At 50.3% G+C, this 25262-nt stretch overlaps 4 protein-coding genes across 4 annotated transcripts; 3 read left to right on the top strand and 1 right to left on the bottom strand.

Moving 5' to 3' along the window:
• Positions 1 to 50: 50 nt before the first annotated feature.
• Positions 51 to 4758, top strand: N7539_000668 (uncharacterized protein; the record flags this gene model as incomplete). The annotated part of the gene is made up of 6 exons (XM_056930272.1): positions 51 to 266; positions 342 to 870; positions 925 to 1157; positions 1217 to 1496; positions 1559 to 1792; positions 1856 to 4758. 6 exons carry the CDS (start codon positions 51 to 53, stop codon positions 4756 to 4758), a joined length of 4395 nt encoding a protein of 1464 aa, XP_056794565.1.
• Positions 4759 to 7045: 2287 nt separating this feature from the next.
• N7539_000667 (Zn(II)2Cys6 transcription factor domain-containing protein) lies at positions 7046 to 8785 on the top strand (the record flags this gene model as incomplete). The annotated part of the gene is made up of 1 exon (XM_056930271.1): positions 7046 to 8785. The coding sequence occupies one exon, from the start codon at positions 7046 to 7048 to the stop codon at positions 8783 to 8785; it is 1740 nt and encodes a 579-aa protein (XP_056794564.1).
• Positions 8786 to 9047: 262 nt separating this feature from the next.
• On the bottom strand, positions 9048 to 10812 carry N7539_000666 (MDR family MFS transporter; the record flags this gene model as incomplete). The annotated part of the gene is made up of 4 exons (XM_056930270.1): positions 9048 to 9361; positions 9429 to 10133; positions 10208 to 10571; positions 10633 to 10812. The coding sequence occupies 4 exons, from the start codon at positions 10810 to 10812 to the stop codon at positions 9048 to 9050; spliced, it is 1563 nt and encodes a 520-aa protein (XP_056794563.1).
• A 611-nt stretch (positions 10813 to 11423) lies between these two features.
• N7539_000665 (uncharacterized protein) lies at positions 11424 to 23775 on the top strand (the record flags this gene model as incomplete). The annotated part of the gene is made up of 5 exons (XM_056930269.1): positions 11424 to 12708; positions 12785 to 15772; positions 15846 to 18860; positions 18932 to 20731; positions 20804 to 23775. 5 exons carry the CDS (start codon positions 11424 to 11426, stop codon positions 23773 to 23775), a joined length of 12060 nt encoding a protein of 4019 aa, XP_056794562.1.
• Between the last annotated feature and the right edge of the window lie 1487 nt (positions 23776 to 25262).

Below are 25262 nucleotides of genomic sequence, written 5' to 3'. Positions count from 1 at the left end.
CCTATCGAGCTTTGTTGTCGTTTTTCGGACCGTCCGCCTCGAGAGGCATCATGTCTGAAAGATCATGTCTGCAAGCAGACAAGTCCTGGGGGCCGACTTTGCCTACGGGTTGTCATGGTGGCTTTGATTTCACCATCTTCTTCCAGCAGATCTGGCTCTCAATTGTACCGTCGATATTGTTTCTGACTCTAAGCGGTCCTCGGCTGTGGCAGCTCCGCCAAGCCCCAGTGGTGACTCGCAAATCGAGCAGCCAACTGGTGAAACTGGTAATATGAGACTCTGTTCCTCCCCCAAAAATGTACAACCGAGGCTAACTTAGATATTTTGATTGATATGGACAGGGCACTATAATTGTTTTAACTCTTCTTCAGCTGGGTCTGCTTGCTTTGTGGTCGTTAAAACCATCACTGCGGACTGCAGCTTCCATTCCAGCGGCCGTCTTGTCCTTGATCGTCGCCTGTGGGCTCGCAATCCTCTCATATTACGAGCATCAGCGTTCCACCAGACCGTCCACATTGCTGAGTGTCTACGTTTTCTTCTCAATCCTATTTGATGCGCTTCAGGCTCGATCACTGTGGCTTCGCAACGTGAATGCTCCGATCGCGGCGACATTCACTGTATCACTTGCAGTCAAGTTGCTCATCGCAGTTCTAGAAGGACGGGAGAAAAGAGCAACTCTTCGAGACCGAAATGCAAAGGTCTCTCCCGAGACTACTAGTAGTATCTACAATCGCATGGTCTTCTGGTGGTTGAACCGTCTGTTCATGGCTGGTTACAATGGGACTCTATGTTTGGACGACTTGTATCCGCTTGAACCGGAGATGACATCAGCAGGGCTTGGGGCCGCTATAGAAAAGACCTGGATGAGAGGTAGGCTACTGACGTGTAGAAAGCTCCAGGGAAGATTTGACTAACGTCGACCAGCGGACTTGTCGCAGACCAGGCGGTGCGCATTGCTGAGAACAACGGCAGTTGCATTGAAGTGGCCTCTGCTCTCACCTGTTCTTCCTCGTATTATTCTCATTGGGTTCAAATACTGCCAGCCACTTCTTTTGGCCAGCGTAGTGAACTACGTGCAGCTCCCAAATCAAGCGAGGGATAGGAATTTCGGCTATGGTCTTATTGGTGCAACAGCTATTGTCTATATCGGAATTGCAGTGCGTATCTCAGATAAGTCATCGACGCCAAAGAACTATGCGCTGACGCCCTTCTTCAGGTGAGCACGGGGTTATACAATTTGAAGGTGTACCGATCCACTGTCATGATACGCGGCTCGCTCGTGAGCATCATCTATCGAAAAACCTTGCGATTGCATTTGAACGAAGCCAGATCATCTGCCGCGCTGACTCTTGCTAGTTCGGATGTGGATCGTATCGGCTTGACCGTGGAAAGCGGACACGAGATTTGGGCCAGCAGCATTGAGACCATTTTAGCCCTTGTGCTGCTGCAACGGCAATTGGATTGGGCTAGTATAGCTCCTGTGATACTCGCTCTGCGTAAGTCAGACGATGCTCAATCGATCGACTGGTTGACCTATTTTTAATCGGCTTTGATCCAGTTGCCACCGCTGTGAATACACGGGTCGCAAAGTATGTGCCACGGCGTCAAAGAGAATGGGGTGCCGCCATTCAAAAGCGAGTGACCTTGACATCCTCAATTCTGAGAAATATGAAAAGCGTGAAAATCATGGGTCTACAGGAGATCGTCGCTCGAACAATGCAAAATGCTCGCGTTTACGAGCTGGATTTGTCCAAGCGCTACCGGAGGTTCTTTGCATACATGGCTATCATTTGTCGGTTTCTATGCCCCTCGTGAAGAATGGGAAGCATGTTTCGTACTGACTCGATCAATCCAGCAACCATACCTCTGCAATTCTCTGCACCATTTGCTTTTGTCATCTACATATATGGGGTCAGATCAGACAAGACGCACGATTCCGTCGCAGCGCAGATATTTGCGTCTCTTTCACTAACGCAGCTACTCACAACTCCATTGCAAAAGGTCTTGTCCTCCATTCCGTCATTTGCGGGAACCCTCGGTTCCTTCACACGCATTGAAGCCTATCTCCGGCTTGATGACCGTGTTGATGGTAGAGCTATCGACCAAATGAGTCGTCCTGATGGCTCGATCGAGACTCATTCAGGTGGAAGTCAATTGGAACTAGAGAGCTTTAGAACGGCGGGAAGAGACCATTCCATTAGCAAACACGTGGTCTCCGTGCAAGATGCAAGCATTGCCTCCTCTGCAGAATCTCAGTTGATTCTGTTCAACCAAACCTTTGAAATCCGCCGGGGCGTCCTCAATGCGATTGTTGGTCCCGTGGGCTGCGGAAAAACTACTCTGCTCAGCGCCCTGCTCGGCGAAATGACAATTTGCAGAGGCAAAGTAAGAGTAGATGATTCTGCAGTCGCCTATTGCCAGCAAACACCCTGGCTCATCAACGCCTCTGTCAAGGACAATATCCTGAATCAGTCTCCCTACAATGAAGCTTGGTACCGCAAGGTTATCTGGGCCTGCGGCTTGAACGAAGACATTGGGCAATTGCCCGACGGCGATGGAACAATTGTCGGCAGCCGAGGAATCAACTTGAGTGGCGGGCAAAAGCAAAGGCTGGCCCTGGCACGGGCAGTCTACGCCAGGGCGCCGTTGGTCGTGCTGGATGATACACTGAGTGCTCTCGACGCAAGAACCGAGAAATTAATCTTCAATCGTCTGCTGTCTCAGCAAGGCCTCTTTCAGCACCTTGGAGCAACGGTCATCCTTGTCACTCACTCCGTGCAACATCTTCGGTCTGCAGACAACATCATTGTATTAAGCCCAAAAGGTCACGTTGAGCAATACAGCTCATTCAAAGAGCTGAGTGATGTGGAAGGACCAGTGAGAAGTCTTTTAGCTAATTCCACTGCGGACGATGATGTCGCAGAAAAGTACGTATCTATATCAACCACCGCCGCATCACCTCAACCGAATGAACCAAAGGGAGCGGAATCGTCTGTGCTGGTCGCCCCTGCTGTAGAGCCTCCCAGGAAGACTACATCTGACTCAGCCGTTATGATGTATTATCTGAGGTCCATCGGATGTCCTCGAGCAGCGATTTTTGTTTTTGCAAGCCTGGCTTATGTGGTCTGCAGCAGTTTCACTCAGATTTGGGTCCAGTGGTGGACCGAGTCTGAGAGGCCTAACGATGCGTCTTTCCTAGGGGCCTATTTCGCTTTGGCTTGTGGGGCCATTCTGAATTATAGCCTGAGCATCTGGTCCATGATGATCTCAATTGTGCCCATTTCAGCAGCAAAACTGCACTGGAAACTTCTTGATTCGGTTCTGCATGCACCCACGTCATTCTTCTCATCCGTGGACTCGGGAACGACCTTGAACCGATTCAGCCAGGACATGTCATTGATCAATAGTCGCCTACCCGTATCTATGATGCAGGCGACGCCGATGGCATTTCAAGCACTGTTGCAGATCGCGCTGATCGCCGAGGGATCGACCTATTTAGCTATTGCCATCCCATTATGCCTCAGTGCTACCTGGCTTCTGCAACGATTCTATCTCCGCACATCGAGGCAGCTGCGCTTACTGGATCTGGAGCTTAAGTCTCCATTGTTTTCCAGCATCTCCGAAACACTCGAGGGTCTCCCAACAATTCGCGCACTCGGATGGCAGGAGAGATTCGAACGGCGCAATCAAGAACGACTGGACGATTCGCAAAGACCGGTCTATCTTCTCTACTGCATCCAGCGCTGGCTCAACTTTGTGCTTGATCTCATAGTTGCAGCATTGGGCATTCTGCTCGTTAGCTTGGCAACTCAGCTACCGAGTAGTACGACCGGGGGCCGTCTGGGTGTCGCAATGCTCAATATTCTTGGATTCAGCCAGAGTTTGTCTCAATTCATCTTCTTTTATACAGACCTCGAAACGTCGCTGCAAGCGGTGTCTCGCGTGAAGGAGTTTGTGGAAACGACAGTCTCGGAAGAAGCGAGCATCGAGTCGCGGATGTTGCCGACAGACAACTGGCCTGCGCGGGGTGCGGTGGAATTCGCAAAGGTTACGGCCTCGTATAGCAGTGACATAGGCCGTCCAGTGCTCAAAAATATATCCCTCACCATTCAGCCAGGGCAAAAAGTCGGAATCTGTGGGCGAACGGGTAGCGGAAAGTCATCCTTGATCTCTGCTCTTTTCGGGATGATTGATCTCCAGAGCGGCCGCATTACGATTGATGGGGTCAGTCTCGAGAGCGTCAACCGACAAGAGGTCCGTTCACGTTTGATAGCCATCCCGCAGGATCCATTAATGCTTCCTGGGACAGTTCGGTTCAATGTGACTCCAGATGAAGCAGTGGCAGATGCCATGATTACACAAGCACTTGAAAAGGTTGGGCTATGGGATCATGTCCAGAAGCGCGGCGGCTTGGATGTTGATATCGACACGCTTGCGTTGTCGCATGGGCAGCAACAGCTTTTCTGCCTCTCGAGGGCAATGCTGAGATGCGGTCAAATAGTTGTACTAGACGAGGCTACCAGCAATGTTGACTGGGCGACTGACCAAATCATGCAACAGGTCATTCGGGAAGAGTTTGCAGAGAAGACTACCATCACCGTGGCGCACCGTCTGAGAACGATCATCGATAATGATTTGGTCGTGGTGATGGGTGATGGAAGGATTCTCGAGACTGGTCACCCAGCGGAGCTCCTGGCAACTGACAGCCATTTCCGAATACTGTGCAATACCCAGGGAATCAGTCTCGATAATATATAGTCTCTGCAAAACTGTCTTAGCCTTTCTTCCATATCGTTTCTGGATCAAGCCTTACGTAAGGTAGCTACCATGCGAATCAAGCTGCAATGAGGAATCGACCTCAAGGAAAGCTTTAGTTCGTCCAGGCCACACCAGTAGAAGCTTCCACCTGAAACATGACCCCAGTCTATTAATAGAGACAAGATGTAGCCTAAGCCCTCCAGGTGGCCAAGTAAGATATCCCAAGTCGCAACAACTTAGTGCACGTTATCACACTAACTTCAAACTCAACAGCAGCGCGTGCCTTCTGCATCATCGCCGCTCTGTAAGTCTAAGCACTGATACTGGGGCATCTCCCCAACGGCCCGAGTGATCTCCCGAGCCGGTCCGGGGGGCTGAAAGTATGTTCAGTGTCAAGCCCAGCCCAGCCACCTGCTTGACGTATCGCGGCTCGCAAGATTGTCACCTTCTATTAAGAAAGGGGCTTCATTCAATACAACCTCAATATAATGACCTTTATGCTTTCTCCTCAATCATAATACGCAAAAAGGCAAGCCAAGCACACCAGCATCCAGGTTCCACCGGTCACTCTAGACTTCTCGAGTCTAGACATCGGCCGGAGTAAGACCCGCCTCCGCTTCACGCTAGTCTCGGGCTCGAAGAAAGTCCGCTTCCGCTCGGCTCCTGAACGCTCGGGCCTCCGCCAAAGGGAAGATCCGAAAGCCGAAAGACGCGGACTCCTTTGAGCGATCGGCCGCTAAGCACTTTGACAGCACCGAAGCAGCTTTGCCCTCTTTGAGTGATATGAACGAGGATGTCTTTCCTTTGTGACTCGAATATCTATGGAGCGATTGCGTGGCACTCATATATGGCGATACAATGAGTGTGTAATAGAAATCGCGTTGACGTGATGTCAGCTTGATTGTTCTTCGATGGAAATCCGCCGAACCGCTGACGGACTTCGGCCCTTTTACTTGGCCACTTTCTACCAAAATATAAGACGTACAATCAGTGCCGTGACGAGATGACCAATGAACAAGAAGAGAGTCCCAACTCGAACGACGGTCTTACAGTTCGACCGCCGTGCCCAATTTAGCCGAGTGTCTTCCCTCGGCGGCGACGAGGTGCATTAGTGGGATCATCTTCGGTATCGATGGAGGAGTTCAGTACCCGGAAGACTGATGGTCTCTGCGCTGACCTGCAGGAGCTAAGTCAGTCTCGGTTTAGACTTCATCCCGTTGAAAAGCAACGCATTAGGTGCTGGCCAACCCAAGCGTCGTATGCTGCTCTTCGTGACTTCGTCTTACTATCTGTCAGCTCGTCTAGTTCCAGCTCTCTCCCCCTCTTGTCTTGGCTTGCCTTGAGAGTCTCAAACAGGCGGCACGCTAGTCCTATCGTGTCAAGATAATATCTGTCTCTCCCTTCCAGTTCTCACATAAGGTGGATTTTGACACGTAGGGCTCGCTAGGAGGAATGGTATACTTGTGGGGGTGGGGACGCGAAGTCTTTCTTAATCTGACGTGAGCCGTCACACGGGTGCCAAGGTACGTACCTTCTCCCAAGTCTCCCCGCCCACGACACCTTGCTAGCTCAAACACCACTTTGAGAGAGAGTGAGGACTTTCCCCTATTGTATTCTGGTTGTTGTCTACTATTGTATTGTTGAACTGTATCCGCATCAAGGAGAGCGATGCGAGCAAAGGTTTACAACTTGGTGCTTATAGCGACGCCTTGATACACCGAGTATGCACTATTTACTTCCCAGTAGCATCAGACTTCACGGAACAAGCCGAGCCGGGCCACCCAAGCACTGCGCTAGACGAAACTGAACATAATCATCCTCAATCATCACCACTGTTGAGTGCTCGCCTAAAGGCTACATTCGAGCTAGAGTCTTGGAAGCTGTCAAATTCTCTCACATCCCCTGTGAATTTGCCAATGGAAAACCCTAATGCAATACAAAGATATCGGTACTTGCCCCTGACTCGTCGGAGGTTTCGCCATGGGCGCTCACACGCCGTTAGGCTACCCGCCTCTGACTCGTCTGGACTTTATCACCTTGTTGGGATGGGCGGTGATGGCCGTTTTTAACTCGTCTTTGTTCGCAATTGTTTGGCTGAATATGTGATGGACGCGTCTCGACACTATTGGATTTGCTTGGCCTGATATGAGCAGCGACAACTCCTGACTATGCCTTTTCTTCCCCGCACCGCCCCCAAAATCAACGGAGCCGCCAATGTTTAAAGCCACCAATATTCCCGGCAACAGAGCATGAATGTTCACGAAGACAACCGACTTTGGGATCCACCATGTCGCAGGCTCCAAACGCCCCGCCCATGCGGCAATCATGCGACAGGTGCCATCAACAGAAGCTCCGATGCACTCGGGATGCGCACAGGAATACTGGAACTTGCGATCGCTGTTTGCGAAGACGTGTGCAATGTGTGTATAGCTTGAGTCTGCCCAAGGGCCGACCGAGTCTCCCAACTTCGATCGACGAGTCCATCGATAGCAGGGCTGGTCTGCCTGCAGAATCATTTTCCGCACCTATCACCCCAGTATCCCTGAGATCGGGCGTCTCACGCCGGCGAAACACGGGCTCCCAGAGAACTTCTTCAATTGTCAACGCCACCGGTGCTACACTGAACGGTGCGGGTGTTGGCCTCGAGATCGATCTAGACGGGGACATGGGCGAAGACATACCCGCCAATGACCGAGCCATGGATGGACCAAATGTGGTTGCAGGTTCGAATGCAAACCCAAGCAGCAATTCCACCAAGCATACCATGGATGTGATCGACCCGTTCTTGAACATATCATCTGGGGCCGTTCCATGGTCAAACTCTTTCACTGCGGACGAGATGCATGTGGATTGGAATGATCATGGTCCCAATCCTGGAACATTTGCCTGGAACAGTATTTTAAACACTCCTCCCGAGCTGGATATTTTACCTGGCACGCCCGGCCGTGAGTACTCGGATAGAGAAAGTAGCGACAACAGCGCGAGTGGAAGACCTCCCCGACCACGCGCAGTGGATGGTATAGCTGGCTCTCATTACCAAACTCACACCCGCAGAGATGCCACCAAACCGGTAAGGAACAGCACGAGCAGAAGCGATCATAGTAAAGCCCTGCCTACCAATCTTGCGGAAACATTCGATCCGGATTTCGTGGTTGCGCGGCTATCTCGATTGAATGTACGGCTTGCAGCTTTGCAGCACTCTAGCCAAGCCTTGTTCGAAACGCTGAAATTGCCCGAGCCGTTCAAAGACGCCACACAAACCCAATCGCTGAAGCTCCTCGATGACGCTGCATTTGACTCAGTGACCTCTTGGCTTGCCGGAGCAGCTCACAGCTCAGGTAATTCGAGCTCGACGCGCGCCCTCAACACTCACCCGCACCTTCGGCCGGTCCCCGAAAAGAAAACGGGTTGCGGGGTGCTTCACGAAGCTTTTTCTGCATCACATCAATTCCTGGAGATTCTGAGCCTCTTGCACAACCAAGTGACCGAGCGCAAGACGGGTCTATTTACCTCGAAAGCCGACATGTCTACGATTCCCGAGTCGTGGCATCTAGCCTCCTCTTCACACAACAGAAATCGATCTTATTGCGAGCAGCACAAATCGACGTCGCATGATGGGGCTTCCTTGAGCCAGGCTTCCAGCCGTGAAGATATCATACGCCAATTAGTCATGGCTTGTCACGCACTGCTTCTGAATGTGTTTGTCGCAGTCCTCATTGCCTTGCAACACGATGCCAATCAACCCAGCACTGAAATGCACGCGGGGGCTCTGGGCCAGATTCGACTGGTGTCTGTAGTGCAGCTATGTTCGTATCTCATTGGACGCCAGCACCAAGCATTAGACGTATGCATATCACTGCAGAGCAGCAGCACACAGTTGCAGTCGCTGCAAGACATGGGTGGTAGTGGTCGCCAACGCCCCACGCCGCTTCTGCTGGCTGACGACGATGATGCGGAAATGTTGAAAGACTTGCTAAAAGACGTTGAAGATAAACTTGCATGTCTAAAGACAACGCTATGTATCTGAAGAGATTTTCATGTTGTCTGATATGGAAACAAATAGAGGTTTGGTCTTATTTTCTTCTGTATTGCAGAGCAATGGATGAGAGGGGAGCAATTTCGGAGAATGAGGAAATTCAAAATATTTATAATATTAAACATTACAATCGTTGTACTTAGACTTTTGCACCAGTGGCCTCAGCCATATTGTCAGCCGTTCTTCAAGATTCATCAACGACAAAACATATACGCACCAAACAGAAATGAAAAGTAATCCGTATCGGAGCTATCTACCCAACAGGCATGGCATCGCCCACGGCACCTGCATGCAATCTCTTCCATGGACAAATCAGGCTCAAAACAAAGGCGATGCCAACCATGCCTATACCAACGGCAAAAGAAGCCTTGATGGCTTCCATATAGGCTCTCACAATGCCTTGAAGCTGCTCAGCCGTAAAGACAGATCTCAACTCCGTGGCGCCGGTATTGACCACAAGAAGCGGGTTCACTCCAGGGGCTGAAGTGCGCAAGCTTGATAACAGAACATTCACAAATGCGCACTGTGCAGATGAAATACTGAATGCACCTCCGAGGACTTGGAAATCTGGTGGTAGCCTTTGTGGTCAGATTTGTTCTCCTGAGACAGATCGGGGACTGCAGGATAAACGTACAATAGAGAGTTGCAGTGACAGTGGAAATGTCACTCGAGTCTACATCGGCTTGCGCAATGTTAAGCGCATTCTGGAATGGAAAGGCAAGTGCTGCACCTGCCAGAATTTGATATCCGATCCATTTTGCTGAGGAGGTGTCGACGTCGAGTGTGTAGAGCAGTCCGGTAGCTACTGTAGCCAAGGCTGCACCGAGCGCCATGAAAGGCGTTGCGTGGCGGGTCTTTGTGACGGCAATTCCACCAGCAAGAACAGCTAGACATCCTGCAATGACCAATGGAAGATTGTCAACCCCAGATTGGATAGCGTCGCCCCCTCTGATACTTTGAAAGTATATGGGCAGATAGTAGAGCAGGAGGAAGTAGCAGCTGGCAAAAAAGAACTGATAGGCACATCCAGTCCACAGAGATCGCCTTTTCAGGAGCCTCAGCGGCATCATAGCGTACTCTCCTTGATAGTACTCTGCGACGGCCAGAGCAGCAAGAATGATGACAAAGCCGACCAGTAGACCAACTACGACACTGCTGCTCCAGTCGTAGGTTTGTCCTCCGTATTGAAGGGCCAAGATGAAGCTGATGATGGCGCCCATGGACAGAACGATCCCGACAGGATCCATGTGCCAAATTTTCTGCATCCATGTAGCCGGGACCACGCTCGCCGAGCTGGGTGTCTTGAAAAAGGCAATCAGGAGCGCGAGAGCAAGACCACCTATCGGGAGATTGATGTAGAAACACCATCGCCAAGTGACTCTATCCGAAAAGGCCCCCCAATCAGTGGCCCACAAATAGCTGCAACTGTGTATGCCACACCAACAAAGCCCATCAATGTCGGGCGCTTTTTGGGCTCCGCGCAAAAAGCGAGAATCACAGTCCCGCCACTGGAAACACCGGCACCACCGACGCCTGCAATAGCGCGGCCAACGATGAACGCAACAGAGCTCGGCGAAACTCCGCAGATCAGACTACCCAATTCAAAGATCACGACAGACACAATAAAGCACAACTTCAATGGGAAGTATCGGTATGCTTTGCCCCACGAGGACTGGAAACCACCAAGGCACATGAAGTAGGCTGATCCATACCATGACACTTGACTGAGGCCATGAAACTCGTCTGTGATCTTTGGAATGGCTGTTCCAACAATAGTCTGGCGGGGATCAGTAACGGTAGCAACCAAGTACAGTCTCTCAGTTGGAGTTAGTGCTCACTTGATCCAAAGACGTCAGAAAGACCGTCAGCATGACTGCGGCCACCACAGTCACGAGACGTAATCCGTGGGGATATTCTTCGTTGGCGCTGTCGACTGGTTCATCGTGAGCGCCTTCAAGCTCCACATCGGGAGTCTCTGGAGCATCTGTGTTCTGGGCGAGATTCTTTTCCTCCGCCATATTATACCGCTTCACAAAGAGATCCAGATAATGTGGAAGGAGAACGTTTGGACCTGCTAAAAACTTAAACTTTGAAATCCGCCTTCTCAGAGCGACTGAGAAGCGATTGTTCCAATCTGGTCCAAGGGGCGGAAACTATGCTCTCCATTGATGCACATCTTCGGCGATATGCTTAGTCACTTTCGGCGCTTTTTTCTTCGGGGCTTTAAGTTAGGTTTGCGCCTTCAGTCTCTGATCTCAGTCTCACAGCTTCTTGACATACCCGAAATGATTCTTGACAAAGCACTCGGTTGGCAGTAAGTCGGCGTTGATGAGGTACCTCCAGCACCGGCAATGGTGATGCGGCGTAATGTCAGATTGGGGGCTTATCTGATCCTTATCATCGATATTGTAGATGCAAAGTGGGGATGAAGAGTAGAAGCAGGAGAGCGAAAAGTCGAGAGAGATCAGTCTTGTATTAAGGGACACGGAGTATTCCAGAACATATCCCTTGTTGTCTTTCAACAACAATTGCGTTCATGGGTTTTGGTTTGGCAACTCTACCGTGAGACTGTGAAACACTCATCTGCTGGAAATCTTTAGACGTATCTTATATACTTCTTTCTCCAACCATGGCTTCTTCCACACCTCAGCCACCCGAACCTATAGCCCTCGTTGGCAGTGGCTGCCGATTCCCTGGCGGTGCTAACTCCCCATCTGCATTGTGGGAGCTCCTGGCAAGCCCTCGCGATGTGTGTCGAGACATTCCACAAGATCGATTTAGTAGAGAGGGCTACTATCACCCCGACGCCAGCCACCATGGCACCACAAACGTTCAAAAGTCATATCTTTTGCAGGAAGACTTGACGCTATTCGATGCCGCTTTTTTCAATATCAGTCCTGCTGAAGCAGAAGCAATGGATCCGCAACAGCGTCTACTTCTGGAAACAGTGTACGAGGCCCTCGAGTCTGGTGGACACACGACCGAAGCCTTGCGAGGATCCGATACTGCCGTATATGTTGGAACGATGAGTGTGGACTACTATGACACACTCCTCCGCGATCTCCAGACCATCCCGACATATTTTGCAACGGGCACAAATCGAGCTATCATCTCGAACCGAGTTTCTTATTTCTTCGACTGGCATGGACCAAGCATGACAATTGACACGGCCTGTTCGTCTAGTCTGATTGCAGTACATCAAGGCGTGAAGTCCCTACGTACCGGCGAATCGCGCGTCGCTGTCGCATGCGGTACGCAGGTGATCTTGAATCCGGACATGTATGTTGCTGAGAGTAAGATGAGGATGCTGTCACCCACCGGCCGATCCCGGATGTGGGATGCAGATGCAGATGGATATGCCCGGGGAGAAGGCGTTGCAGCAGTTATTATGAAGCGATTGAGTGATGCCATTGCAGATGGCGACCACATCGAGTGCATTATTCGTGAAACTGGAGCCAACCAGGACGGTTTCTCCAACGGTATCACAGTACCGAGTACAGACGCCCAAGCAGCGCTCATTCGACACACTTATGCAAGTGCTGGATTGGATCCCGTGAAAAATCCCGACGATCGTCCGCACTTTTTTGAGGCACATGGCACTGGTACTCAGGCGGGAGATCCCAAAGAAGCGGCTGCGATCCACGAATGCTTCGGTCAATATACCACAACCACCCCATTGTATGTGGGCTCTGTCAAGACCGTCATTGGCCACCTTGAAGGATCTGCGGGGTTGGCTGGTATCTTGAAGGGTGCTGCTATGATCCGTGAGGGGCTTGTGGTGCCTAATATGCTTTTCAATCGATTGAATCCGCGCGTTGAACCATTTTATCAAGGTTTACACGTACCAACACAGCTGACTCCCTGGCCGGTTCTTGGAAAAGGCCTACCTCGACGTGTCAGTGTCAACAGCTTTGGTATGTACAAGTGCCTTGAGTCATCGTAAGCTTAGAAGAAGCTAATCGTTTTCGTTTGTTGTTGTACCGCCAACAGGATTTGGTGGCAGTAATGCTCATGCTATCTTGGAGGAGTATCTGGCTCCAAATTCAAAGCCCAAGGCCAATACTACCAGCACACCTTTCGTGTTCTCAGCCATGTCAGAGGCTTCTTTGGTCTCTCAGCTACATTCGTACAGTGCACATCTGAAAGCCCATACGGATATCAATCCTGCTGACCTGGCCTGGACACTTCAATCTCGCCGAAGCAAGCTTCCGACGAGGATTACCTTCTCAGCGTCAACGACTGAACAATTGGCAGTCAATATTGATGCCAAACTTGCAATTGTCGCCCAGAATCCAGGTTTTCTGATTGGAACCCGTTTGTCTGCGAAGTCCACAGCCGGATTTGCAAAAGTCCTGGGTGTTTTCACAGGACAAGGTGCCCAATGGGCAACCATGGGCGCGCAGCTCATTCGCAAATCCAGTTGGGTGCGAGATCGAGTACTTGACCTTCAAAAGTCGCTAAACACTTTGCCTGTTGCCGATCGCCCTGACTGGCAGCTGTTGGAGGAAATTCTGGCTGAAGAAGGTGTTTCTCGGATTGGAGAGGCGTCTCTGTCACAACCACTCTGCACTGTTCTCCAAATTATTTTGGTCGACCTTCTCAAGATCGCGGGCATCGTTTTTACAGCAGTCGTGGGCCATTCTTCAGGAGAAATTGGTGCCGCATACGCCGCTGGTCTGTTGTCCGCCTATGATGCCGTCCGGATCGCCTACTATCGTGGTCTACATGTGCGTTTGGTCGGCAACGAGGCAGGAAGCCCGAAGGGCGCAATGCTTGCGGTCGGTACGTCGTGGGAAGATGCAGACGAGCTTGTGAATTTGAAGTTTTTCAGGGGCAGACTGAAGATTGCTGCACACAACTCACCAGCCAGTGTCACTCTGTCGGGAGACGCCGATGCCGTGATTCATGCGAAGAAAGTCTTCGACGAGGAAACGAAATTTGCACGCTTCTTGAAAGTTGATACGGCCTATCACTCTCACCATATGCTGGCATGCGGTGATCCATACGTTGAATCATTACGAAACTGTGATGTGAAAGTCAATCAAGAGCTGAGCTGTACTTCCTGGTTCTCCAGTGTGATGTCAAGCAGCGACAGAATGACTCCCACTGGCAGTCTTCGAGACACATATTGGAGGGATAACATGACAAATACGGTTCTTTTTGCCGATGCAGTCAGGAATGCTGTCACAAGCGATGACCAGATAAATCTTGTCATGGAGGTTGGTCCCCACCCCGCTCTCAAGGGACCCGCGACACAAATCATTTCAGAGATACGATCCAGCCCTCTTCCGTATTGTGGTGTGCTCAGCCGAGGCGTGGACGACCTTGAAGCGCTGTCAGATGCACTGGGATTTCTTTGGGCTCATTCGGGTGCTGATGACGTGAACTTCCAATCTTATGAAAGGACGCTTTCTGGTAAATGCTACCAGCCAAACTTGATAGTCGGTCTACCGGCATATCAATGGAACCATGACAAGACTCACTGGAACGAGTCCAGAATATCACGAGCTCTCCGAGGCAGACAGCAGCCTCCTCACGAGCTATTGGGCGTCCGTTCTTCGGATTCCAATGATTATGACATGCGATGGTCAAATGTCCTTAAGTTGTCGGAAATACCATGGATTGAAGATCATCAGTTGCAAGGTCAGCCCGTTTTTCCAGCGGCAGGATTTGTCACCATGGCGCTGGAAGCATCCAGAGTCCTCGCCGCCGATCGGGAAGTACGACTTTTCGAGCTCGAGAACCTGAATCTTCCACGTGCGGTTACCTTTGAAGAAGGAGATAGCTCTGGCGTCGAGACACTGGCGACCCTGACGGCAACGAAATACCATAATGATGGCAACCTGGCCACAGCTGACTTCTCATGTTACTCCAGTCCCATCGCCAGTTCTAAATCCCAATCAAAGATGGAGCTCATGGCTACCGGACGGGTCAAAATTACGTTTGGACCTCCTATGGAGGCCGCCTTGTCAGGAGATCTGCTTGAGGATTACCACATGTCAGCGGTCGACAAGGAGCAATTTTATTCAGCCCTTTCAAAGCTCGGATATGGTTACTCGGGATCTTTTAGAGGAGTGTCTTCTTTGAGGCGTCGCCTTAATGAGTCCTTTGCGATGCTGGATACTTTCCCCCACTCAAGATATCTGGTTCATCCGAGCACGCTGGATGTTGCTTTCCAAACATCGATGCTTGCGTATTCAGCTCCTGGAGACGAGCGTCTGTGGTCATTGCATATTCCTATCTCAATTGGTAGTATCCGAGTCAACCCTGCGGCGTGCGCAACAGTGCCGCCTGACGGATCTCAGATACCGGTTTGCGCAATAATCGACGAGCAAGCACATACGTTCTTGGCAAACATCAATATCTTCAGTGAGGGTGGAGCACATCCTATGGTCCAGATTGACGATTTCAAAATCAAGGCCTTTGCACCTGCTACTGCGGATGACGATCGTCGGCTGTTTACACATACCAGCCTCGAATTTGCCTTACCCAATGGCAACTCAATCGCAGAGAACATCGTCCCTACGGCAGATGAAGTTGACCTGGCTCTAGTCTGTGAAAGGATATCGTACTACTATATTCGCAAGTGGAACGATGAGATCACTGACGAAGAATGGGCACATGGTCAACCGCACCATGCACACCTCCGAGCCTGGATCAACCACACCCTTTCAACTGCAGCCCAAGGAGAGCATCCAACCCTTAAGTGCGAGTGGATCAATGATACGCACGAGGATATAGCTGTTTTAGCCAACGAACATCCAAACAGTGTCGATGTCAAGCTGCTTCGCGCTGTCGGAGAAAACATTCCAGACGCCGTGCGAGGACAGACAACGATTTTGGAACACATGCTTCCCAACAACCTTCTTGATAATTTCTATAAGCAAGGCGTGGGTATCGAAAGATATAACGCCTTCCTAGCGAGCATGGTGCAGCAGATCACGCATCGCTATCCTCACGCCGATATTCTCGAGATAGGTAAGACGACTAACATTGACGGGGCATCAGCTCAACCACCTAGACCATTTTAAATTTTACTAATGAATTATAGGCGCTGGCACGGGCGGAGCCACCAAATCTGTTCTTGAAGAAATTGGCAACACTATGTCATCCTACACATACACCGACATTTCCGCCGGCTTCTTCAATAAAGCCTCTGATCTCTTCAAGGTCTACAGTGACAAAATCACATTCAAGACCTTGGATATTGAGAGAGCACCGGCCAGTCAAGGCTACAAACCATACTCTTATGATATCATCCTCGCTTCGAACGTGCTACATGCAACAGTGTCACTACAGAAGACACTTGAGAACACCCGGCAGCTGTTGAAGCCTGGCGGGTTTCTGCTTATGCTGGAAATCACGAACCAGGGACCTACTCGCTTTGGTAATGTCATGGCTGGTCTGCCAGGCTGGTGGCTTGGCGTGGATGATGGTCGCCAATGGGCACCTACTGTTACCCCAGGTCAATGGCACAATGCTCTGCGCAAATCTGGATTCGCCGGCGTCGACGCGATTACGCCAGAGGTTGATGGCATCACCTGGCCCTTGTCTATCATAGCAGCGCAGGCTATAGATGATCGAGTGAACTTCCTGCGACGGCCGCTGGCTTCTCGTCCTTCCCCGCCCGGATCTTCCGTTCGTGTGGAAAGTCTTGCTATCCTAGGCAAGAAGAGCCTTCAAACTGCGAGACTCTCGGAGGAGCTTTCTGAATTATTGAGCCACCACTGCGATGAGATAGTCGTTCTCAATGGCCTGCCCACAGAACTGGAAGCTGAGAGGATAAACCCAATGAGTACCTTCATCAATCTTGTGGATCTTGACACACCAATTTTCAAAGATATCACGGATGAAAAGATGAGTGGCCTCAAGCTTATGTTTGAGCGCGCTAAACATGTCCTATGGATTACTGAAGGCGCCCATGTCGACCAGCCATATCATATGGCAAGCATTGCCTTTAGCCGTGTCATTCGTAATGAGCAGGCACATATTAACTTGCATCACCTGGATATTTCCGGCAAACACTGGAACGCGGCTCGGTCTATCGCCGAATTTCTTCTGCAAGGGGCGGCGTTGAACACCTGGGAGTCACGAACACAGTGGACGGAAGGTCAAAGATCACAGCCGCCACTTCTCTGGTCTCAAGAGCCGGAGACATTCCTCGTGGATGGAGACCTCAAGATCCCTCGTCTTGTCAGCAGTACGTGCCAGAATGAGAGACTAAATGCATCCAGGCGTTTGATTCAGAAAAGAGTATCTCTCTCTGAGTCAAATGTCTCACTTGAGCTATCGACCAAGTGGAGGCCATACCTAGTGGAGAGTGCCGGTTTCTCCCACCTCCGAAGGAGAGACAGCCTCGGACAGCTTGTCCGTGTCACTATATCTAGTTTGGCCGCTTATCGTGTGGCTCCAGATACCTTCCTTTTCCTAGGAATTGGCGCAAGCGAGACAGATCAAAAGCCAACACTATTCTTGTCAAGCAATAATTCTTGGAAGGTGGTTCCAGTGGCTAGCGTCGACATTGTTGAAGAAACGGACGATGAAACTTCATTTGCTCCTCTGCTCGTTTCTGTGGCGAGTGAGCTGCTCGCTTTCTCTGTGCTGGATTCACTATCCACAGGGAGTCACATTTTGGTCCAATGCTCCACAGAAGATGGGCTTCTTGCTGAAGCGCTTCTACGTCGGGCGGCTTTGACGACTGCCGTGCGCGTCACATTTGTATGCGAGATCGATTTGAATATCAGCCCTCCATCACTTGGGCAGTGGATATTGCTGGATTCACGCGCGTCACAACACATACTACGAAGAACATTGCGTCGCTTGAATCCGAGTCATTATTTGAACCTGACAGCGAGGGGATCTTCGAACATTGTCGCAGCTTTGCCGTCCAATTGCAGATATGTTGATCGCACTGCCTTGCTTCAACATGAATCTTCCTTCCTGACGCCACCTAGTCACTTGAATGAATTGCTTGCAGATGCTCTTGTGCGTGCGAAGGTCTCAAAATCACCGATCAGGGAACAGTCTTTCTCACGGCCTGTGTTCGAGGTTAGCCAAATCCAAGGTATGGATATGCTGGAGCATGCAACTTGTTCAATTATTAATTGGCCGTCCACCGGATCTATACTTGCGGAAATCCGCCCACTCAGGACTTCAACCATGTTTTCACCGGGTAAGACATATCTTCTCATCGGATTGAGCGGAAAGATTGGTCAGTCTCTCTGCGAGTGGATGGTAGAAAATGGCGCTGGTTGTGTTTGTTTGACAAGTCGCCAACCTCGAATTGACCCGAGATGGCTGGAATCATTCCAAGGAACGAACGCAATGGTCAAAGTTATCCCAATGGACGTCACAGACAAAAGCATTGTCAAGTCTGTGATAAACGAGATTCGAGCAACCTGTCCACCAATTGCAGGTATCGCTCACGGAGCTATGGTCCTTCACGACGCACTGTTTGCCAACATGGCAGCAGACGAAATGCGAAGGGTTCTTGCCCCGAAGATTGACGGCTCCAGGAACGTTGACGAAGTTTTTCACGATGAAGCGCTCGACTTCTTCGTGATTCTCTCCTCATCGGCGAGCGTGATTGGTAACTCGGGACAGTCTAATTATGCTGCCGCCAACGGATACATAAACAGTCTCGTGCGTCAACGTCGACGCCGTGGACTGGCCGCTTCGGCTCTTGACATTGGTCGGGTTGTCGGGATTGGATATGTTGAGACTGCTGGCGAAGCTGTCTCCATACAACTCGCACGGATGGGCTTGGCAGCCCTCTCAGAGCCTGACTTGAGACTGGCCTTTGCAGAGACCATTCAAACAGGCTATGTGAGCCCAGAAGATGAGTCCGGTCTACCGGAAGCGGTAGTGACCACCGGCATTCGTACGATTCGAGAAAACGAGGATATCAAAGGCCCATGGTTCAGTAATCCATTTTTCTCGCATTGCATTGTCACTAGTGAGCATGCAAATTCTGGCTCGGGAGAGCAGAAACAGCAGACCCGACTTCCTGTTAGCCAACAGTTGTCTCTGGCAACGACCCAGAATCAAGCATTGGAAATACTGCAAGGTAAGTGAGACTTTCTTCTCTCACCCCTCATTCTTACTGTTTACTGACGTGTGATCGGAAATGACGGTCAGACTGTTTTTCGGCGAAGCTTCAGGCTATTCTCCAAATCTCTGATCAGGAGATGGACCGTCACGCACCTCTTGTTTCAGTGGGTATTGACTCACTGGTAGCTGTTGAAGCACGATCCTGGTTCTTGAAAGAGCTGCAAGTCGATATTCCAGTGTTAAAGCTCGTTGGTGGAGCTTCGATTCAGGACATTTGTGAGGTTGTATTGGACAAACTTCCCGAGAAGCTGAAAGGCAACCTGGGAAAGCAAGACGCACCGACCGATCAGGCTATGTCAGCAACAGCAACAACATCTGCTTCAACGACGGCCATTCCAGAAAGTATGTCCGAAAGCTCGTCACAAGTTGCTTGTACGCCGCCTTCGTCTGCATCTACTACAGACGGAAGTCTCCCCGACGAAGAGCTGAAGATATCACCTCCATCTATCGCCCCGAAGGCTGCAGTTCATCAGCGAAAGATCATCAAAAGAGTGCCAATATCGTTGTCACAATCAAGATTCTGGTTCCTTCGACTACTTTTGGAAGACCAGCTAACCTACAACGTCACATTCTACTATCACGTCGCCGGAGAACTGCGAGCCGCTGACTTGGAGCGTGCCGTACGTGTCGTGACCAACCGACATGAGGCGTTGCGTACCTGCTTTGTGGAAGATCGCAATGATGCTAGTCAAGCGTATCAAGAAATACTGGCAAGCTCTTCTATCCGACTGGAACAAAAATCAATCAGCTCTGTAGCCGAAGTGGCTACCGAGTATGCCAAGCTCAAGGCCCATTCATTCGATCTAGCGAGTGGTGAGCTTCTAAAGATCGTTCTACTGACATTATCACCATCTTCACATTACCTGCTTTTCAATCACCACCACATCATCATAGATGGCGTCAGCTTCCAACTTCTCATCTCCGAGCTTGAGACCGTGTACAATGGACAGTCACTTGGACCGCTACCGAGACAGTACCCTGACATCTCCGAGGCTCAGCATCAAGACATCGCGTCGGGTCGCATGAGTGATGAACTGCAATATTGGCGGAGCATTTTCCCTATTGGCGAGCAGCCGCCGGTGCTTCCGGTGCTTTCAATAGCACACACCACCTCTCGGTCGGCAATGAAGACTTTTGACACTCATCAGGTGGCATGCCACATCGACGCTGCAGTGATAGCTCGAATCAAGGCAGCATCCAGGGCACAGCAATCCACTCCCTTCCACTTTTATCTTGCCGCATTCAAGACCCTACTTTTCAAGTTGAGTGATGCTCAAGATCTGACAATCGGAATTGCCGATGCCGCTCGTAACGAAAGCGATTTGATGCACAGCATCGGATTCTTCCTCAATCTGCTTCCTTTACGTTTTCGTCGCCATTCAAGTCAGAATTTCGTCGATGCGATTGCTGAGGCCCGGAGAACAGCCTACTCAGCCTTGGGTAACTCTCGCTTGCCATTTGATGTTCTGCTAGCCGAGTTGAATGTCGCTCGATCGGCCACACATAGTCCATTCTTCCAGGCTTTCTTGGACTATCGACAGGGTGCTCAGGAGAACCATGCGTGGGGCAACTGTCAATTTGAGCTTCAAGAAGCCCATCCGGGTCGCACAGCATATGACATCACGCTAGATATCACTGATAGTGCCCAAAGTGCCCTTGTTATGATACGTGCCCAAAAGAGCTTTTATGATTTAACAGCAGCAAATCTGCTTCTCGAAACATATGTCCATCTGCTTGATGTTCTCTCCAATACTCCCTCTCTGGAGCTTGAGAAAACACCAACCTTCAGCGACAAGCAAAGGCATACAGCTAGGCAGAATGGTCACGGTGAGTTCTCACCCCTAACCCACGAGGGACTAAAAGCCTGCTCCTGAAGACATCGTGCTAACTCACACCTAGGAGCGGACCTCATTTCGGACTGGCCCAAAACTTTGATTCATCGTCTCGATCAAGTTGCTCGGGAAAACGCGGACAAAGCTGCGCTTAAAGATGGCTTTGGCAACTCGTTAACTTATGCGGAGATGATGCATCGCACCGAAGCTATCGCAGAAAAATTACAGAATGCAGGAGTCGCTCCCGGTGACCGCGTTCTCTGCTATCAAGAGCCTGCAGTAGACTGGATCTGCTCCATGCTGGCCATCAAATATGTTGGGGCAGTCTACGTACCCCTCGACCTTCGGAACCCTTTGCCGCGTCTAGCAGTGGTCTCTCAAGACTGTGAGCCATTTGCGATACTTGTGGACGCGACAACAGCGGCTAGTGCTCCACAACTAGAGGTCCCTACTGCGCAGATCATTGATGTGTCCAAGGTCAACCGTGAAGCATCAAGCTATATGAAAATTCTCGCACAAGCAGAGGCACCAGCAGCGATTCTCTACACGAGCGGATCGACTGGTACGCCTAAAGGAATTGTTGTCACTCACTTTGGTCTCCGCAACGAGATTGAGGGATACACCAAATCATGGAACTTACGGGCGGAAGACACACTTCAGCAAAGTGCTTTTACCTTCAATCACTCCGTGGATCAGATCTATACTGGGCTTGCAAACGGTGGCAGCGTCTATGTGGTCCCGAGTAGTCAGCGGGGTGACCCGCTAGAAATCACTCGGATCATTCAACGACAGGCCATCACATACACAAAGGCCACGCCATCGGAGTACCTTCTCTGGCTAGAGCACGGTTCTGAGAGCCTTCGAACAGCCTCAAGCTGGTGTTTTGCTTTTGGTGGCGGTGAGCCTTTGACAGCTACTGTCACAAACGCTTTCGCTGAACTTCAACTACCACAGCTTCGGTTCTTTAACTCCTATGGTCCCACTGAAATCTCAATCTCATCGCACAAGACAGAGATCCCATATCGGGACAGAGAAAGAGTTGAGGCTATGGGTCGTATTCCATGCGGATACTCTCTGCCGAATTACCATACATATGTCCTCGATGAAAAGTTGAGGCCACTGCCAGCGGGAATGCCAGGTGAGGTATATATTGGCGGTGCAGGAGTATCGCAAGGCTACCTTCACAACGAAGCGCTGACCGCAAAACACTTCATGGTGAATCCGCACGCATCTACTGAATACCTTGCTCAAGGCTGGACACGGATGTATCGCACCGGGGACATCGGACACCTCACGCCGGATGGTGCCCTGGTGTTCCGCAGCCGATGTGTGGGTGACACACAAGTCAAAATACGTGGCCTTCGTATCGAGCTCCGTGATATCGAGAGCAACATTGTGGCTACTGCGGGTGGCGCTTTGAAAGAGGCTGTCGTCACTCTACGTGCTGGAGATCCAGATTTTCTGGTTGCGCACGTCGTCTTCAGCCCTGGTCACGACACCCCAGAAAGGGAAGTCTTTTTAACCCAGCTTCTTGAGAGGCTACCACTCCCTCAATACATGATTCCAGCTGTGGCATTCTCACTGGAAAGACTTCCTCTCACCAACCATGCTAAAATTGATCGAAGAGCGATTCAAGAAATGCCGCTGCCGCAGCGACTTAAACTCGCATCGCCCGACAGTCCGCAAGATCATGTTCTTACTGAGACAATGATACAGCTAAAGAACGTGTGGCGAGATGTTCTCGGAAAGAGTCACGGAGCTCTAGGCCTAGAGATCGCCCCGACAAGCAGTTTTTTCCTTGTTGGGGGCAATTCTCTTTTAGCTATTCGTCTTCAAGCCAGGATCCGGGCCGTCTTCAACGTTGCTATTCGACTCGTTGAGCTTCTGGAAAATCACACATTGCGGGATATGGCGCGGAAGATTGAAGTCAGCACCAGCGTTGACCCCATAGACTGGGAAGAAGAGACAAGTCCTCCAACGATTCCAACATTCTTTGAGGAAATTTTGTCGTCGCCGAAAAGAGAGAAAGAGAAAACTGGAAAGACAACTATATTGATCACGGGCGCCACGGGCTTTCTAGCCAAACATCTTCTTCCGCAGCTCGCAGAGCATCCAAGTGTCGAAATGGTTCACTGTGTGGCTGTGCGCGAGAAGCTTTCGGCTCCATTTTCTCGAAGACTCCCAGTTGCCTCTGATAATATCCTTGCTCATGATGGTGACCTATCGCTCCCTTTGCTTGGCCTTCCAGAAGACAAGTTCCAGCTACTTTCTCAACAAGTGGATGTGATTCTTCATCTAGGTGGTGTGCGCTCATTCTGGGATAACTACCATGTACTCCGCCGCAGTAACGTTCACCCGACTCGCGAGTTGGTCAAGCTTGCCGCTGCTCGTCGCATCCCGATTCACTACATTTCGACGGCCGGTGTGCTTTCAAGAGAGATTGCAGCAGAAACTTCCGGCCCGGCCGCGTCAGCTGCCTCATGGATACCCCCGGTTGACGGTAGCAACGGGTACGTTGCAACGCGGTGGGCTAGTGAACGTATTCTCGAGCGCGCAGGGGCATCTCTGGGGGTCCCTTCAACGGTATACCGTTTCCTACCCTCTTCCGATGAATTCAGCAACACGTCTTCGCAGGCCGTGCTGGACGACTTTGTCAAATATGTCGATGCTTCAGGCTCAATTCCTGATATGACCGGTTGGACTGGTCGCTTGGACCTCAGCCCGGTGAATCAGGTGACTCAATGGCTTTGCAGTCATGTTCTTTCTAACGAGTCAGTTGTTGAAGGGGAAACTGTTTCTTCTACAAACACAAGAACGACTCACTTTATTCACTACGAGAGTCCGTTTACTTTCACTGTGGACGAACTCGCGGCGTACGTTGAAAAGCATCGCGGTGACCGAGGTCTCGAGCGAGTCCCAATATTGAAGTGGATCGGAAAGATCAAAGCTCTCGGGTTCGAATATTTCTTGACGAATCAGGATGCCATCGTTGAACACTCAGATAGAAGTGCGGTCGCCAGGTTTGAATCGCGAAGATAAGTTCTCTTGCTGAGACCTGGACAAAGATGATCTTTGCCCGTCTTTGGATGTATTTAAGCGACCGATAAGCGCACCAGGGGACTGGTGTAATCCTTACGAAGCTTTGTACATGCCGGAGCTGAGAGACTGCCATACTATTAGCGAGAAAATGAAAAATTCTTTTAGAATCATGTTTGAAAAATTTGATTACTGGAATCTTTGATGCGAAAAGACCGTCCCAAAGACCCGTTAAATTTCTATCGAGGTAGCCTACTAGATCCGAACTTAAAGTTTGCTCCCGAAGGCTACAGCTACAGTCAATCGAAGACTACACTACACTGGTCTCCAATCTTGCTGTATTTCAGTTCGAGAGTGAAGAGTACGAGACGTCTCTGCTTACACTTATTGGCCGCCGTAGCCATCTGAATTACTTTGTTGTCGACCCCAAGTTCGACAATCATGCAATATGAATTTCTTCTTCGCCAAAATCAAGTAATTGTGAGCAGAAAGCAGTAGAATGGTCTGGCCTGGCAGGTACTCTACGTTGCCCAAGCTGCTATTTCTATCTTAGAGTACCGGAATACCAACTGATTGAATCAATCCTGCTACATCGGACTATGTTCAACAGGTTTCTTACAAGTATGCTGCCCCTCCCTTCTAATTCGTGGGGCAAGAAGTGCAAATTGTAGTATACTATGATATCTACCGATTATATCAATATTCTCAGCTCTATTTACGGGGGAGACCCCCGCGGACCCCCATCAACGCAAGTCAAATCGTATATCTATAACGCAAGTTAATATTACAGGTACGAGTCACGTGATAAGTCACCCGAGAGACGAGGTGGTAGGACCACGTGACACGAGCGGAGTTCAGGGCTGATCACGTGATCGAGACAGAAGCAAACATCTGAAAATATCACGTGATGTAACTTTGGGGGCGGTCAATTCTGCCACAGCCAGCCAATCGGAGCACAGGAATAAAATTCCAAGCACTTACATGAGAAGCAACTTCTCGTTCCACTCCAATTTGCAATCAACAGTCAATCCATATCTGAATACCGTAGCTTCAGCCCGAGCCAGATTGGGTCGGGTAGTAGATTGCGGAAAGCGCGCCGCCTGTCGCGGGCGCTCGAGGCCTCGACACGACAGTCGGAGCGTCCATCGGTGCTTATTAATTGACCGAAAAGCCCGGGCCGCCGAGCGGAAGCTCTCAAGGTTCGGACCGATATTCCACTCTCAAAGTCAATCAATATGATTTTTTACCAAGAGTACGAGTGAGAAGGCAGACCGTGTTCGGCTTTAGTATATAGTGACTGCTGGGGGTAGATGTTTCAGAATATTACCCGATATCAAAAGTTGAAAAGATAGCAAATATTCGAGAAAAATGTTGGTGAAAATGTGTTAATTCACGGCTTTTTGTTATTGAACTCGGAGGAATCCCGGATTGTTGTCCCTCTGTTTTGTTCCTTCCATGAAGAGATTCAATAGACCAGTAGACCAGCTTGG

Source organism: Penicillium diatomitis (genome assembly GCF_028827545.1).
Source record: "Penicillium diatomitis strain IBT 30728 chromosome Unknown utg000001l_segment0_segment0, whole genome shotgun sequence".
Taxonomy (NCBI): Eukaryota; Fungi; Ascomycota; class Eurotiomycetes; order Eurotiales; family Aspergillaceae; genus Penicillium; species Penicillium diatomitis.
Note: the sequence above shows the minus strand (reverse complement) of the source record. Positions and strands in the feature narration are given on the sequence as shown.